The sequence below is a fragment of the Arvicola amphibius genome, chromosome 10, assembly GCF_903992535.2.
Source record: "Arvicola amphibius chromosome 10, mArvAmp1.2, whole genome shotgun sequence".
Lineage (NCBI taxonomy): Eukaryota > Metazoa > Chordata > Mammalia > Rodentia > Cricetidae > Arvicola > Arvicola amphibius.
The window spans coordinates 121,987,235-122,004,261 of record NC_052056.1 but is presented as its reverse complement, the minus strand read 5'-3'; the positions used below and the strand labels follow the sequence as shown (position 1 = coordinate 122,004,261).

The 17,027-nt window shown below is 51.8% G+C and overlaps 1 protein-coding gene across 1 annotated transcript in view; it reads left to right on the top strand.

Annotated features, from left to right (window-relative positions):
* The first annotated feature begins 4,273 nt into the window (after positions 1 to 4,273).
* Positions 4,274 to 17,027, top strand: part of Wscd2 (WSC domain containing 2) — a 42,853-nt gene continuing 30,099 nt past the window's right edge. Inside the window, exons 1-3 of the mRNA XM_038346610.1 lie at positions 4,274 to 4,673; positions 13,680 to 13,794; positions 16,326 to 16,510. Of these exons, the coding sequence (XP_038202538.1) occupies positions 4,274 to 4,673; positions 13,680 to 13,794; positions 16,326 to 16,510 (700 nt within the window). The remainder of the gene's footprint in view (positions 4,674 to 13,679; positions 13,795 to 16,325; positions 16,511 to 17,027) is intronic.

Here is a 17,027-nt window from a genome sequence, read left to right as displayed (position 1 = left end):
CCAGCACTTGAGAGGCGAAGGCAGAAAGATCAGGAGTTCGAGGCCATGTTTGGCTACATGGTGAGTTTGAGGCAGCCTGGGCTACCTGGAGACACTACTTCAAAAAATTAAGAGACTAAAATGTAGTAATCATGGAACCTCAGTGAGTTCTGTGCCATTAGCAGGGCCGTGGCACTCAGGACCCTTGTGGTCTGGCTTCCCACTACACACACGCACACACGTGCACACACACATACACAAACACACACATACACACACACAGTTTTTCTGCCTCCTGGCCTGGCTCTTCCTTCCTGTGTTGTGCTTTATCCAGGGAGTTATCTACTTTTCCTAGACTGGCTTTGTCAGAGGTGGCTCCCTGAGAAGCCCTGTTTGATCTCTCTCCCCAGGCAGTTTTAGACCCTCGACTGTACTGGGCGGTGGTGGTGCACGCCTTTAATCCCAGCACTCAGGAGGCAGAGGCTGGCAGATCTCTGTGAGTTTGAGGCCAGCCTGGTCTACAAGAGCTAGTTCCAGGACAGGCTCCAAAGCTACAGAGAAATACCAGTTCCCATACTCCAGGGTCAGCAGGATCCCCAAATCTCCTGACATTTTAAATCCAAATCTGGGACCTCCATGCAAGGGCTTGTCTCTGGCCACATACTTGGTCTAATCATTCCAAAGCAAGAGGCAGGTAGATGTCCAGGTCGTGAAATCTAGGGCCCTCACAGCCACCTTCCATTTACCAACTGTGTGGTCTCAGAACAAGTTAATTAACCTCTCTGATACTCAATTCTCAGCTCCGTAAGACAACACAGAGCTTCACGGAATTGTTGGGAGAATTAAATCAGAGTATGTGAGTGTGTGTGCGTGTGCATGTGTGTAAGTGTATTGTGTGTGTGTGCGTGTGCACGTGTGTAATTGTGTGTGAGTGTGCATGTGTGTAAGTGTACTGTGTATATGTGTGTGCTAATGTGTGAGTGTACTGTGTGTGTGAGTGCATGTGTGTAAGTGTACTGTGTAAGTGTGCATGTGTGTAATTATACTGTGTATATGTGTGTGCTACTGTGTGTGAGTGTGTGTGTAATTATACTGTGTGAGTGTGCATGTGTGTAATTGTACTGTGGAGTGGCACATATAAGTGCTTTGTAAACACTGTTAATACCATGTTGCTGTTACGTATCATGAGATACATATCTTAGGTTATCAGTGTCTGGTTAACATAGCAACTGTGGAATTGCTTGCTTTCTCTCTTGGTTGACTAAAAATTCCCTGAAAACAGAGAGTAAATTATTTTTTCTTGTATTCCTAGCAAAGACAGATAGGATGAACATATTTTAAATTACATTTATTTGCGTGTGTGCATGCACGCGCACATGTGCGTAGGATCTTGCCGAAGCATGCATGTGGAGGGCAGTGGACAACTTCCAGAAATCAGTTCTCTTTTTTCATGATGCGGGTTCCTGGGGACTGAACTTCAGGTTTGGCGGCAAACTGCCTTTCCCGCTGAGCCATCTCCCTGGCCCTGTTTTCTGTGAATGCAAGGACAGGAAGTGCCTGGCTGAGTGGGGAGTTGGATGGAAAGTGGGTGCAGGGATGAAGGGTGGGTGGACTGAGGGAAGATACAGACTGACAGATGACTTCAGACATGGATGAATGGGTGGATAAATTAATGGTGGGTAGATGGCTGAGGGTGATGGATAGACAGACGGATGGATGTTTGATGCCAGGTGCGTGGATTTTTGTGTTTTGCATGCCTAGGAGGTGGTCGGTTCAGTAAGCACTGAGTTTCTGAATGAGTGGGGCGGCAAAGGCTGCCTGAAACCTCACTGAAGCTTCCATGCTGCTGTGTGGCTCAAGGGCCTATCCCAGAATCACGCTTCTGCTGGTGATCAGTGGTTGGATACCCCTTGCGTTAGCTGAGAGCATCCTGCCGCCCCCTGCTGGTGGTAATACGAAACAGCATTGCCCAATAGCTAAATCCTGTTTTTCCATCTGATGTACTGTTCAAAATCAGGTGCCCATGAGCACTTTCCAGGGCCACCTGTGACAACAGAGATGCTAGTTAGAAAGTCAGAACTTTTCAGCAGTTCCTAACTTCTTCCTTTTCGTAGGAGTTGCTGCAGCAGCTGGAAAGAGGTGGGCCCTTGCTTTGTGGCTACCTCTGAATTGCGAGACCGTACCTAGAGTACGTGGGAAGAGACCTAATTCAAAAGGCTAAGAGCTCTGGTTTGGCCAAGCAAGATGGCACTACCTGTAATTCCAGCACTTGGGAAGTAGAAGCAGGAAGAATAGGAGTTCTAGCCACGTGAAAACCCTGTCTAAAACAAACAAGCAAAAAATGTGTGGTTTCAAATTTCAATGCTACCCCAGTCATCCCTGAAGCCGTCCACCTGTAAGACAGAAGAGAATAGATGAGCCGATCTACAGAGGAGGCTTGGCACTGAGCTGGCCACCTGGAGGCCCTCAGCATATACCTATCACATGGATGTGTTGCTTCCTAAGCCTGCTCCTTTCTCTTCCCAGTTCTGCCTCAGGCAGATGATGGCCTGTGGATTTGATTCCTGCATCAGAGCACACACCCTCAGGAGGTGTGTTTACCTCCACATCTCAGCGCTGCTGGGACACAGTTGGTCTCCCTAAATCTTCCTGGGGAAGGCAGTGATATGAATGAATTTGGGCTCAGAAAGTCTCTGAGGCTTTTTTTAGACTCAAAGGAACCCACAAATCCATGTTTTTTTAATATTTATTTATTTAGTATACAATATATGCCTTCAGGCCAGAAGAGGGCACCCGAACTCATTACAGATGGTTGTGAGCCACCATGTGGTTGCTGGGAATTGAACTCAGGACCTTTGGAATAGCAGACAATGCTCTTAACCTCTGAGCCATCTCTCCAGCCCGTCCATGTTTGTTTGACAAATATATTCGAAGTTTGTTTAGAAAGGGAGGAGCAAGCTGCCGGGGCTGACCTGTTGGCAGATTCTACAAACAGATTCAACCAACCATGGGTAGAAAACAAATGGGAAATATATCTAGGCCTGGGGAGACGGCTTGGTTGGTAAAGAATTGGCCACATAAATGTAGGACCTGAGTTCAGATCCTTAGCATGGTCACTGGTCAGGTGGTGTTGCCAAATCAGCTTTCAGTATTGACAAAACCCTGTCTTAAAACACAACGGGGTCGGGGGGAGTGGCTGGAGAAACTGACCAATATCAACCTCTCTACACACAAATGCTACACAATCAACACACACATTCATGCACATACACAGTGTCCATACTGAATTTATAGGAAAGCTCTCCTTTGCCATTATTTTAAGAACGCTATAACAACTTTTGAGCACTGATATTCTTAGGTGTGCTAGGACATGTGGCATGGTTTGAAACATATAGGAGGGTGTGGGCAGAGCCTATCAAACCCTACCTTTGTACCCAAGATACTTGAGCCTCTCTGGGACCAAGGTCCTGTGGATTCTGGGGGAGAGATGTCTGCAAATAATGTATAAGAACTTGTGGTTGTCTGAGGCCAAGACTCCCCCCAAGCTTCAATTGCCATTAAAACTGAAGCACCCAAATTCCCCTGTGTCTGAAAATGAAGGCAGGGAGCTCTGGGACCCCTGAGCCCAAGCAGCCCCTCACAAAGTGCTTCTTTCCGTCGTCGTTGGCTTCCAGCACTCTCTGGGGCTCTTCATACTCTTTTGATGTTGCTCAGAACCTCTTTGCATTCTGGGTTTTGGTGGGAGACCCTCATGCCCGTGTCCACTGCTGTTTTGCAGGTGGTAGCCCAGAACCCTGAAGCTTGACAAGATGGAGGCCTTCCAGCACGCGTGCCCAGAAGGTGGCACACAGCTTGGTCGCCCGTCGAAGGTGGAGGAGAGGCCAATGTCAACATCCATAGTGAACTAATCAGGCTCAACAGCCCAGAAGGGGCTGAGAAGGGGTCAGAGTGATTTACAGTGCTGGACTCCCCTCTCCCTTCCTCCTCACCAGAGTTCTTTAGCCATACTCTGGGGTGAGGAACGAGATGTGGGGAAAGGAGACCGCGTCTTGTAGGTCCCCTTTCTTGACCCCAGGCAGCTCACCTTGACCTTGGGACTCAGAACCTCTGCCCTCCTCTCCTCTGGCCTCAGCCCAGCCTGCTTTCTGGCTGCAGCGCGCCTCCAACGCAGGAGAGAGCTCAGAGTACCACGCCCTTGGAGTTGCAACCTACGGGGTCCTGGGAAGCCACGCCCTCCACGCCCCTTCCCAGCCACAGCCCTGCCAGCCCCGAGCCAGTCCGGAATGATCCGGCTATGGCCAAGCTCTGGTTCAAGTTCCAGCGTTGTTGCCGGTATTTCCGCAGGAAACCCGTGCGCTTCTTTACCCTACTGGCTCTCTACCTGACCGCTGGGAGCCTCGTCTTCCTGCACGCAGGCTTCGTGGGCCAGCCTGCTGTGCCCCAGGATCAGGCCAGCCCTGCAGCTGGAAGCCCGGCAGAAGGAGCCGAGCTACCCTTCCTGGGCGACTTGCACCTGGGCCGAGGCTTCCGGGACACTGGGGAGGCCTCCAGCATTGCACGCAGGTACGGACCCTCATTCAAAGGCAAGGAGACCAGCGAGAGAGCCAAGCTGAGCGACTACGGAGGAGCCTGGAGCCGAGCCCTCAAGGGGAGGGCTGTCCGGGAGAAGGAGAAGGAAAAAGAAGAAGAGAAAGGTAAGAGCCTGGGGGGCTGATGAAAGAGAAAAAGTACAGGACACAGAACACAATACCAGAAATAGCGACCGGCAGCTGCTTAAGGTGCTCCAGGTACAATAGGCAGGAAATCCGCTCTGTCATCCGTAATGAGCTCCTCCGTCAGCAAGTTCCATTCGAACCTCTGCTTGCCTCAGTTTAGAACCCCCGTTCCCTTTTTATCCCTGCTTGTTAAACACACACACAAAAACTCCAGCATCTGTGTTTCCAGAGCACTGAGTGTCCCGGGATCTGTAGTGAGCTTGACTACCCTGCCTGTCTTAAAGACAGTGAGACAGCTGGGCAGGGTGGCGAATATCTTCATCCCTGCACTGGGGAAGCTGAGATGGGAGGAGTTGGAGGCCAGCCTGGGCTATCTACTGAGACTCTTTCTCAATGGGGGTGGGGAAGGACACCAGGAGCCCAGGATTGAAGGCAGCTACTTAGCAAAGCAAAGTGGTGGCCATGCCAAAGAGTTCTCCGTCTGCTGAGCCCTGTCATGGTAGTGGAGCTCGGGCACTAACACTGCCCCGGTAAATTCCATTGCCTTGTTGCATTTTCTCAGCCTTTTACAGCCAAGAGGATTTTGATTACCGGTACATTTCACAGGCTTGAACAGGGTACAGATGAACTAGTGCCAGTTGAACAGATGTGGAAGTCTGGGAGTATAGCTCAGTTAATAGAACACTTCTGTAGCATGTGACCTCCAGGGCACATCTATAATCCCAGCACTAGGGAGGCAGAAGGAGGAGGCTTGGAAGTTCAAGGTCATTCTTAGCTACGTAGGGAATTGGTGGTCATACTAGGCTAGAGACCCTGCCTCACAACAGATGGGCCTGCAGAGATGGCTCAGCAGCTAAGCACAATCCCATGCTGCTCTTGCAGAGGACCTGGGTTTCATTCCCAGCACCCATGTTGGGTGGTTTCACACCTACCTGTACCTCCAGTTCCAGGGGGATCCCATGCCTCTGGCACAGGCACCACCACACAAGCACTTAACTAAAAACAAACAAGAACCGGATGTGGAAACCAAGGTTTGAAAGGTAAAGATGCTGGCTCCGAACTGCACAGCCAGTTCCAGTATAATCCTGGTTTTAAACACCATCTGCCCAGACTCTTGGCTTTCTCTGAAGGTACCCCCACTCCTTTGGCAGCGACCACAGGTGTCCCACACGCCACTGGCAGATATCACGTGACCAGCAGGCTAGAGAAACCTGTCATAACCACAACTCATGATATAATGATATATATATATATATGGGAGGACGGGGATGGGAGGATTGGTACCACAAGCCTTTGTGTAGGAAGCCCTTCTCCACCCTGGAAGGCACAGGGTTCACCAAGGGACCCATTTTAAGGACAGGTGCTCTTGCCCCAGTCCCAACCTGAACCTGGCTCTGGAATTCTCCAGGAGACTCCACCTCCCGACACTGTGAGAAAGCCCAGAGTTCACAGAGCGGCGAGGGGACAGAATAGCCCGGGGGCCTTGGCCTAGGATTTCAACCCCACCTTAGCCATCTGTGTGGTCTAAGCAATGGCTTGACCTTCTGTGCCTCAGTTTCTACACCTGACACATGGACCTAACAATGGCTCCCTTCTAAGAAGTCCTGAGAACCAGTGTGACGTGGGTCAGGCAACCCAGCTGGCACAGAACTGGCAGTTAGCAATCAATGTTCAGAAAGTACTCCCGGGATCTACTCGAGGGGCGGCCATGTCTTAACATGGCAAGGCACGAGAGATTGGTCTTTTAGAGAAATCACTCCGTTTTCCATATTCTCCACTCAAGCTCCGTCTCTGACCACTCCAAAGACCTCCCGATCTGATGAAAGCTCCTAGTCCTCGCCTGCCTGCTCCTTAAGCTCTCAGATTCGCTCCTGCACTGTGCCCCACTGTCCTTGCTCTCTTTGCCCCAGGGTCTCTGCCCTTTCTCCCTGTGTACTCTTTCCCTACACGTCTGCTTAGTTCCTTTCCTTGTAGTCAGCACTCAGCCCCCGCCTCCTGTAGCCACTCCCAGAGTGTCCTAACCAGTCCCGCTCCTTGTCTGGTCACAATCATACTCCTTAGCTTTGCTGTGCTGCCCAGTGCATCACCGTCCAAAGGCACCTTGCTGGTACAACTGGGTCTTTGCACTCTGGGGCATTCGAATGTTCCAGTCTTGGCCAGCTCAACCCGTCAGCACCTGGGACAGCGCCAGGTGGACGCCTGTGCCTCCCGGTGGGCCCAGGGAGTGATTGGGTAAATGAATGTGTGGTTCTCCCTCTGCCAGGGGACCTCCTAGTTCAGCTTTGTCCACCTCCAGAACACTGTCCCTTCCGAGTCTAATCAGATGCTTTTTCCTTCTCCGTGCCATGCAGGAGCAACTGTGACAGTGGATCTGTGCGTAGATGCCCCTGTGGGCTCTGAGAATGAATACGGTCAGCTCCCCATGGCTGACGGTTCATACCCGGGGTTTCAGCCAACCACAAACAGAAATCACTCGAGAAAAATGCATCTGTAAGGAAAATACACAGGATCCTCCCCCCCCTTGTATTTTCAGTTTTCGCACTGCGTTAGCACCTAAAGTCTTTTAGAGAGAGCTGCAGAACTCGTGAGGGAGTTCGGTGCAAATACCGCATTTCATACATGGGTTGGGTCACAACGGATGCTGGACCCCACCACTGTGGGATACTGAGAGACCAATAGATGGCCATTATGGCTGTCAACACTAACAATGCCATTTATTGAGCATCCGAGCCATGCTCAGCACTGTTTCCTGCTCCTGGCTTAGAATGTGTCTGTGTCTGTTTGTTCCAGTGGACGGGAGTGTGGATTGAGGGAAGAAATACATAAGAGTCAACAGACAGTGTCAGGAGGGCATCCTGTGAATACTGTGGCCAAAAGCAAAAAGCCAAAAACCCAAAAGCCCTGAGATTATTTCTCACAGCCCTTACATAACCCAAACAAAAGGGGCAGAACACAAGACTCCATGATACAAAGAGCAAGCAAGCACAATTACCTCCTTACATCTCAGAACACCTGGTAACCACCCCCGAAGTCAAAACGTCCTGTTGACTGGCTTTTGAAAAGTAAGGCACCCAGTAGCCACACCTTTGGCCAAACACTTTGTTGTTCGTCCTTGAGGAGCAAGAATGGGCCTGAACTCTCTGACAGTTAGTCAGGATGGAACTGTGGGTCCTCACAAGAATGGGGCGGTCGATGCACGTCCCTGCCACATCCTGTGGTTTGTGATAATATGTCACTTAGTAGCTGCCCTGTGGACTGTACCATGTTGGATTGATTCGTTGCTTTATTTGACTAGCACCACTCCATGACTTAGAGGCCCTTCTAGTCTGTCCTACACATGGTGAGACTGAGTTCAGAGAGCAGTGGCTTCCACTGGTTACACCGGTTGTTTGCAGGATAACTGAAGTTTGAAACAAGGGTGATTGACTTCCAAGGCATGCGAGCCTTCTGAGTCCTGGGCACAGCCCAGCACATTGAGCTTATATGTATTTATGAAATGCAAAGAAAGAAGGGAAAGGGTACAGAAAAGTAGCCCCAGACTCTGGACTCTCGGCAGGCAGTATCATTACAACAATACAGATGCAGCCCGTCTATTGACGGACTGATTTGGGGGTTCAGCACCTCAGACTAGCACCACTGAGATTGAAATGCTTCTCTGATCTGACACTGAAGCCTGGCTCCCTCCTGAGCATCCCTGCTGGATGTGGGCATGCAGGACCTGAGCTTCAGAGCCCATGGGGCCGAGAGGGGGATGGAAGAACTGCATCTGGGTGGAGATGACGTCAGACCCCCGGGTGCAGCCGGCACTGGTCAGTCCATGAGACTGCTGCCCATGCCAGCCTTGTGAAAGCCTGAGCATTGAGCTCCCAGACCAGGGTTCAGATCCCCATGCTACAAGCTGGGCTACACAGACTTGAGCAGGTCACAGGTGACAAAGCATCCAGCCTCAGATGGCCGTGAGTCAAATGCAGGGTGCTGGGAGCCAGGCACTGCCTAGAGCACTGTGCACGCATCACGTATGACTTCCAACCCCATAACAGTCACGGAGTAGTTTCATGACTCCATCCAACCAGGAAGGAAGGAGCACAGGAGCAAAACAGGCTGAGTAAGCGTGCAAACCAAGACCACAGATGTGGATCCGTAAGTTGCCCCCGTGTTGTGTGATGTTTTCTCTTTCACTCTTTTGGCTTTTTGAGGGACCCACCACCCAGCTCTCAAATTACTCACACACGGAGGCTTATTCTTAGTTATGAATGGTTGGCCTTAGCTTGGCTTGTTTCTTGCCAGCTTTTCTTAACTTAAATTATCCCGACTACCTTTTGCCTCCGGGCTTTTTCCTTGTCTTACTTCTGTTATCTCTTACTTTCCTTCTTACTCCGAGGCTGGCTGTGTGGCTGGCCCCTGATGTCCTCCTCCCCTTGTTCTTTCATATTCTCTCTGCCTGCCAGCACCACCTGTCCTCTCCTGCCTCGCTAGTGGCCATTCAGCTCTTTATTAGGATCATCAGGTGTTGTAGACAGGCAAAGAATCCAGCTTCACAGAGTTAAACAAATGCAACATAAACATACGTCACACACCTTACAATAATATCCCCAACACCCCGGGGTTCTGCCCTTGAGGGAAGGAACTGCACAGAAGTCATGTGAGCTGCCCAGGTCACATAGCTGGTCAGGGAGAGCCAGGGAGTGAGATCCAGCTAGATTTCAAAGTCTCCCTGAGATGGCAGGGAGACTTGGGCTGAGCATGAAGGAGGGACATGGGGAGAGTTGTGTGACCCCATTCAGGAATAGCTGGGGAGCCCACTCCTCATCTCCTCCGGTGGAAGATGCAGAAGCAATAACTGCAGCAGACAGTCTGCCCAACTGCCTGGGATTGCACATCACTGCGTGTAGAAATTATTGAGTCCCATTTCACACAGAGAACCAGAGGATCAGAGCTCATGTAAGAAAAGCTGGGTTTGTAGTACTCAATCTGAGCACTGGGGAGGAGAGATAGGTAGGTCCCTGGGGCTCACTGACTGGTCTACTAGGTGAGTTCCTGGCCAGTGAGGGACCCTGTCTCAAAAGCAAGGTGGAGGACACCTGAGGAGCAACACCTGATTCTAGCTACAATGTGCACATGTGTATGGAAATATTCATCCAACACATATGCATGAATGTTCACCCAACACACAAATATGCACACACGATGTGTACATGTGTATGGAAATGTTCACTCCATACACATGTGCACATACATGCACAGTACACACATGCATGAATGATCACCCTATACACAAACACACATACACATGCACGTATACCTGTGAACATACATACAATCAAACAATACGTACTGGTCATGTAAATATATGCACACTTATCTCCGCTCATTCATTTATTCCATTCGTGGGACACACACTCTGTCCAGTGTCCTACTTTCATCTCATTTGGTCACATGATCATTAGCTCTGTTGGTTTGTAGCCTCCCTCCTCCAGTTGACCTCATCACCTGATCTGGGGCAGTGTGGCCATCTGTCAAAGGCAATATTCTGAGGTGTTGGGCTTAAGAATCTGGTGTGGCTCTTGGGCTGTGTGTAAGACACGGGTCACCTCAAGGCACCCCAGGTAGAATGTCTGATCCCACTTACTCCTGGAGCCCAGACCTGTGGCTCGGCACCACACACCCAGATCTGGCTGACTCTGCACAGCAGGAATCTCAGAAGTGTGTTCCCCACAGTACAGAAGAAAGTGTGCAAACCTGCTTGTGCTCGGCCACCCTCTTAGCAGCCAGCCTCCATCAGAGAGGGGGAAATTCCATGAATTAATGAGAGCAGAGGAAAATGTGTGGAGAGGGGATTCAGCACAGTGAGAGGCCGCACGCTGGATTCCAGGCTGGACATGGTGCCAGCCTGGCCCGTTAGTATTTCAGAGGTCTCTGGGCTCCTGGAGATGCTGTGGATTGTGTGAGCTCAGCCATTAATCCCCCATCATGTGGCCTGTGACATTCTGTCCCTGTTTTACGTACCTGAACTCCCCTGCCTCTGAGAGGTTCTGCTACCACTGCGAGATGTGAGCACAGGCCCTGGGAAAGGCTGAGGGAGGTTCCGGGGTTGTCATTCACAAGACTGAGCTCAACCTTGGCAGCACTGTGATGGTCCAAGGATCGGGACCAGATAGGCTGCCAGGGAGGGGACTCCTGGTCCTGCTCAGGGGAGGTAGGAAAAGTAACTCAACTTGCGTATCCTGACACTGACTTCACTGGGCAGTGGTGTGTGACAGGCCTGTGTTCAAAGCACAGAGGACCTTGTGTCTCCCTTCTGTTGACAGATGAGGAAACAGGCCTTCAAGTGTCCCTTCAATAAATAGAGGATATCTCAGTTTAATGCTAGCCTGGGGAGGCCCGGGTAGAGTCATGCAACATCCAATAGTCCAGCTAGACCCCTGAGTTCCCAAAGCCCTGGGTTCCATCCCCAACACCACATCATAACAACTGAGAAAGGAGTCTGCTATAGTGAGCATACCATGTCAAATTAAAAGTCCCGATTTGGGGGAGAAGGACACATGATCCCACCCTGACTGACTACTCCCCCACCCTGGTGTGTGAGCAGGATAGAGAAACCCCCAGGGTCCTGCCTCAGGATAGCATGCCAGAAATGGCAGCTTTGGAGGAGATGAATCTGACTGGGGTTCAGTCTGAGACCTTGCTTGTGGTCTTTCAGCAAGTCAATGAGCTTCAGCATCAGGGTTCTGGGGAGTGTCCTCCTGTCCTGCCATGCTGCTGGGCTGCAGAAAGGCTCTGATACCTGGGCTTCAGCACTTCTTAGTTCTCTTCTCCCTCTCCCTCCTCATTCTCTCTCCTTCCTCCCCACCTCCCCATTGTTCTCCCCGCTTATTGCTCCCCTGCACAGACTGAACTTGATACCAGCTGCTGTCATCTTTGGTCTTACAGAATGCCAGCCAGCATCATGAGCCAGGGAAGGCAGGACACTGCCAGCTTTAATCCGTAAGAATTCAGGGCATGGGCCTCATGCCCTGTCTTGACTCCAGCAGGCCGGTAGATGGGCAGTGCTACCAACCCTAACTGGGTTAGGGAACCAGTTGGGAGGCAGAGGCAAGAGGATGTTAGTGTCCTAATGATTGAATTCTCTGTCTATAAAATGGATCCCAGTGGGATTGGAGAGGTAGCTCTGCGGTTAAGAGCGTACACCGCCCTTGTATAGGACATGAGTAGTGTTCCTAGCGCCTGCATCAGGCGACTCACAACCTCCTGGATCTCCAGGGGATTCAAGCCCCCTTCTGACTTTGCAGGCATCTGTGCACACACACACACACTTTTAAAAAAAAATGGGTTCCTAAGAAGCCTGTAAATTTAGAGTTTCAAATGTTAGGAAGGCTGAGATCATGGTTCTGTGGTAGAGTGCTGACCAACTATGTGTCAGGCCTGGGTTTTACCTGAAACAGAAATAAACAAGCAAAGGCCCAAATGAAGCATGTGGCCGAACCTGTCCTGTGCTTGTAGCGCCCTGTCAGCTGAGATTCTGCCTGAGACGAGAGGCATTTAGTATGTCCAGAAAGAACAAAGGCCAGCGGGACCCTCCAGAGTTGTTACGAGTGATGGGCTCACAGGATGCGGGGAGGGGACATGCTGGGGCAGCAACACTCCCTTTGAAGTCAGACTGGTCTTGTGAAGGAAGTCCAAGTTGCCAGAATGGAGACTGGTGTTCAGCAGAGCTGGCAACAGCCACATATGGTGAAGGACTGTCTTCCGCAAGCCCTGCCCCTCAGTACGGAGACAGGGATCTCTGCTTGTTTAACCTGGGCAGTCCCCTAGGCAGAGAAGTGTCAAATGACATTGAGGTTCTCCTGGTCACTCCCCGGGACCCAGCTGGATCCTTTTTCCCCAAGGGAAAGGGCAGGAAGAGCCAGTGTGGGTCCTAGAGACCAGCATTGAGTCTCTCCTCTCCAGGCCTCTGTAAGGGCTAAATGCCAGGTCTCCCAGTGTGCAGGCACGTCCCAACCATCCAGAAGCAGGATCTGGAGCCAGGCTGTGCGTGTCCAACTCTGGCTTCATTTATACACGCTGTGTTACCCTGAGCAGATGATGCCCTCTCTGGACTGCAGAATAGAAATGCTATTCTCACAGAGTCTTGGTGAGGACTCAGTAGGTTATGTATGAGAAGCACTTACTGTAGCTTGCATCCAGGTGTTAAGAAAAGTGAGGAGAGAGTTTGCACAAACTGTAAAGTGCCGTCTTTGTGTGTGAGTTCCTGGTTGACATAAAGAAAAGCAATGAGTTCACAGTTAATAACTGGATGGTTCTTAGCTATCATCTGAAGTGATTCGCGGGTAGAAGCTTCTACCCAGCTCCACCAGGGATATAAACTGTAAAGTGTGCCCTGCCCAGTGAATGGCCAGTTTCTCATCCTGCTCCCCAGAACATTGCGCCTAGTACATACAGGACAGGACAGCAGGAACATTCGTGAGTCATTCCACTCCAGCTGGTTGGTAGTTTCAGCCCCCAATCAAGGAAAGCAAGGCTTTGGGAAGGTCACCCCACCTAAGCTCCATAGATCAGAACTGGGGAATTACAGAGTGAAATGTGGCCCGAACCTCGAACCGTCCAAGTGCAGCGAGACCCTTGAGGCTGCCCACAGAAGGGAGCGTGCCTTCCAGACCTTCCACAGGTGCTGAAACAGGTCTCATCCTGCATGAGTCAAGCTCCTTTTAGGGTAGAGATGCGGCCCCGGTGGCCAATGTCACCAGGAGACTGCTGGACTTGGCTGTAGCCCAGGAAAGGGAGTCCTCCCTGTGCACTGGTCATCAGGACCTGAAGCCTCACCCACTGGTGCCCACTGCCCTGATTGGCCAAGGTCTGGCATTTCCCATCTCTTGTTTGCACCCCCAGGACTGAATCAGGCATTACATATACACTTGGCAAAGCCACAGAGGGCGGGGCCTCCTGCAGCCCTCCAGCTTCATCCCCTTTCTTCCTCTTTCCCCATAGCCAAGTACATCGGCTGCTACCTGGACAACACCCAGAGCCGGGCCCTGCGAGGGGTATCCTTTTTTGACTACAAAAAGATGACAGTCTTTCGTTGCCAGGACAACTGTGCTGAACGGTAATGACCTCCACCCCGCTGCCTCTGCCATGTTCCCAGACATGTCCTTTCCAACTCTTTCCACCCAGGGTTCCCTCCATGGTGTCCTTTGCCTTGTTGTGGAAAGATTGTCAGAGAGTGGACAAGGGCTGTAGAAACAGAGGATTGCAATCATGATTAATGTGCGTGTGTGTTTATGTATGTGTACACACATCTAAAATATATATATATATGTGCATGTGTGTGTGCATATGTGTTCACATACTTGTGTGTACACAAAGATTCATGTGAATGTGGTCTGTGGGAGTATGACTGCAGCTGTGTGAACTGTGCTGGGGAGGAGGCGTGTGAGGTGTGTGCATGGTCAGCTGTGTGAACTGTGCTGGGGAGGAGAATGTGAGGTGTGGTGTGCACAGTCAGCTGTGTGAACTGTGCTGGGAGGAGGCGTGTGAGGTGTGGTGTGCACGGTCATCTGGACACCTGACCATCTCTAAGAAATAGTGCTTGTGTGAGCGCAAGTCTTCTCAATCTCTTGTCTTAGGCTTCAGAGTGACTGGGATTGCAGGCCTGTGCCATCATGCCTGGTTTTAAACTGCATCTTTCTAAGAGGGCAGTGTACAGACACCCTGTGAACTCCCAGCTCTTCCAAGCCAGGGGGCCAACTGGCATACAAGCTACTTCACCAGCTGGAAGCCATTGAGTCCTCTCTAGAACCATGCCCCTCCTCCTCAACCTTCATCCCTTCTGGCTCTGAGTTACAAGCTGTCCCTTGTTTCAGAATCAGTAACGTACTTTCCTTGGGAAATATTGCTTCTGCCTGTGGGTCCCGCTGTAGGAGAGGGGTCAAGGGAATGTCTGAGAAGCAGGCTCAGAGTGATGGGCATGGGGGCAAGTAAGGGTCCAAGATGCTCAGTCATGCCTGCTGTTCTTGCCTCCCAGAAAAAGTAGGTGGACGGGGAAAGGCCAATGCCACCTAGTCACTGGGGTCTGTGCAGGCACAGATCTGGTGGCTTCGCCCATCCGTCAGCACTGAATAGGGATCCAGGAGGCATCCGTAGCCACTGACAGTTCCTCTGGGGACAGGGTTTTGCAGGTCTCTCTGAGGAGCCCCCATGGCTCTGGGGACTGTCTCCAGGAGCATGCTGGTCAGGGGGCTGACAAGACTCCCCTGTCCCCTTCCCCGAGTCCCCAGCCAGAGCCCACAGCCTCCTTCCATGTGTTTAGACTGGTGTCCACTGAGTGTCCTTTTTAGGGAAGAATTCCACGGCAAAGAAACAAATAACATCTCCTCAGAACTCCTGGAATTTTGATTCGCTTTGTTTTCGGGGAAGAAATTTTTTCTTGGCTGGGAGTGTGAGCTTGGGCTTTATAGCCTGCCAAAGGGGTACAAGCACCCTGCCTCCTCCCCTTCCCCAGTGCTTCTCAGGGGACCTGGCAATGAGGTGTCTCCTTGGGTGATGTTTCATGGAAGGCAGAGGTTGGGGCCTGCTGTGCTGAGAGAGGACGTGGGGGGAGGAGTGTGGTGTGGTGTGTGTGTGTGTGTGTGTGTGTGTGGTGTGTGTGGGGGGGGAGGAGTGTGGTGTGGTGTGTGTGTGTGTGTGGTGTGTGTGTGTGTGGTGTGGGGGGGGAGGAGTGTGGTGTGTGTGTGTGTGTGTGTGGTGTGGTGTGGTGTGTATGTGTGTGTGTGTGGTGTGTGGTGTGTGTGGTGTGGTGGGTGGTGTGTGTGTGTGTGTGGTGTGTGTGTGTGTGGTGGGGGGGGGAGGAGTGTGGTGTGGTGTGTGTGTGTGTGTGTGTGGTGTGTGTGTGTGTGGTGTGGGGGGGAGGAGTGTGGTGTGTGTGTGGTGTGGTGTGGTGTGTGTGTGTGTGGTGTGTGGGGGGGGAGTGTGGTGTGTGGGGGGGGAGGGAGTGTGGTGTGTGTGGTGTGTGTGTGTGTGTGGTGTGTGGTGTGGTGTGTGTGGTGTGTGTGTGTGGTGTGTGTGTGTGTGTGTGTGAGAGAGAGAGGATGTTTGGGCGAATGTGTGTGTACACATGAGTGATTGTGTGTGAATTTGTACTTGTATGTGTTAATACGTGTATATGAGTGAATGTGTGAGTATCTGTGAATTATGAATACGTGTATGTGCAAGTGAATTTATGTGTGTATAGAGTGAGTTGTGTGTCATGTGTGAGTGTGTTAATATGGACATGGAGAGTGGTTTGGGGACACAGCGCGGCAGGCAGTGATGAGGGCTGGTGGGTATCCCCAAGATGTTCTCCCTGTCCCCAGGGGTCTCTGAATTCCTTCCCCCTCCAGGTGCCTCAGGCCCACTGACTCCCCCCCCCTCAGTGACTCCCGACAGGTTGTCCTTCCCTTTGGAGTAGTTATGGCCCCCATTCCTCCTCCAAGCTCCCCGCCTCTCCAGCCCTTTTGTCCCCTATCTGAGCTCTCCTGTGCTCTCACTCCTTGGTCTCCATGCCTCCTGGAGACTCTGTCCATCCTCTGTACCCCAAAGTCTCCCGTCCCCTGGGGTCTCCCTGGCCGTGTGGTCCTGCCTGACACCCGCCTCTCCCAGGGGTTACCTGTATGCCGGGCTGGAGTTCGGCGCCGAGTGCTACTGTGGCCACAAGATCCAGGCGGCCAACGTGAGCGAACCCGAGTGTGACATGGACTGCAAGGGCGAGCGAGGGAGCGTGTGTGGCGGGGTCAACCGCCTCTCGGTCTACCGCTTACAGCTGGCCCAGGAGTCTGCCCGCAGGTGTACGTGAGTCCTCCCCTCCCCTCCCCTCTGCTGGGGCACACTAGCCCTCCACTGCCCACTGCTCTCATCTTCAGTGTCTGCCCTGCGCCGTCTATGACGCCCCATCACCCTGAAGCCACCATAGGCTTCCCCTCCCGCCCCGGCATCCACTCCAGCCGCTCAGCGTTCCTGTGTCCCTGCTCTCCTCTGCCCTGAGGCTGAACCTGATCTTGGCACATCTCTTCTGAGATGAAATTGTCTCCATGGCCTAGGACAATGTAGTAAGAGCACAAAGCCTTTGTCCTTTCCCGAGCACTTCATACCATCTTCACAGTGGCCTTGGAAGTAGGCACAAGGAAAGCCGGACCTCGTGGCACAGGCCTGACATCCCTGCTGCTGGGGAGGCTGGTGGGAGATGATTCCAAGTCAAGACCAGGCTGGGCCACACAGAGAGTTTGAGGCCAGCCTGGGCTACATAGTGAGAACCAGTCTCAAAACAAGTTGAAGGGGTGGGAGGGTGTTGGTGATGTAGCTCAG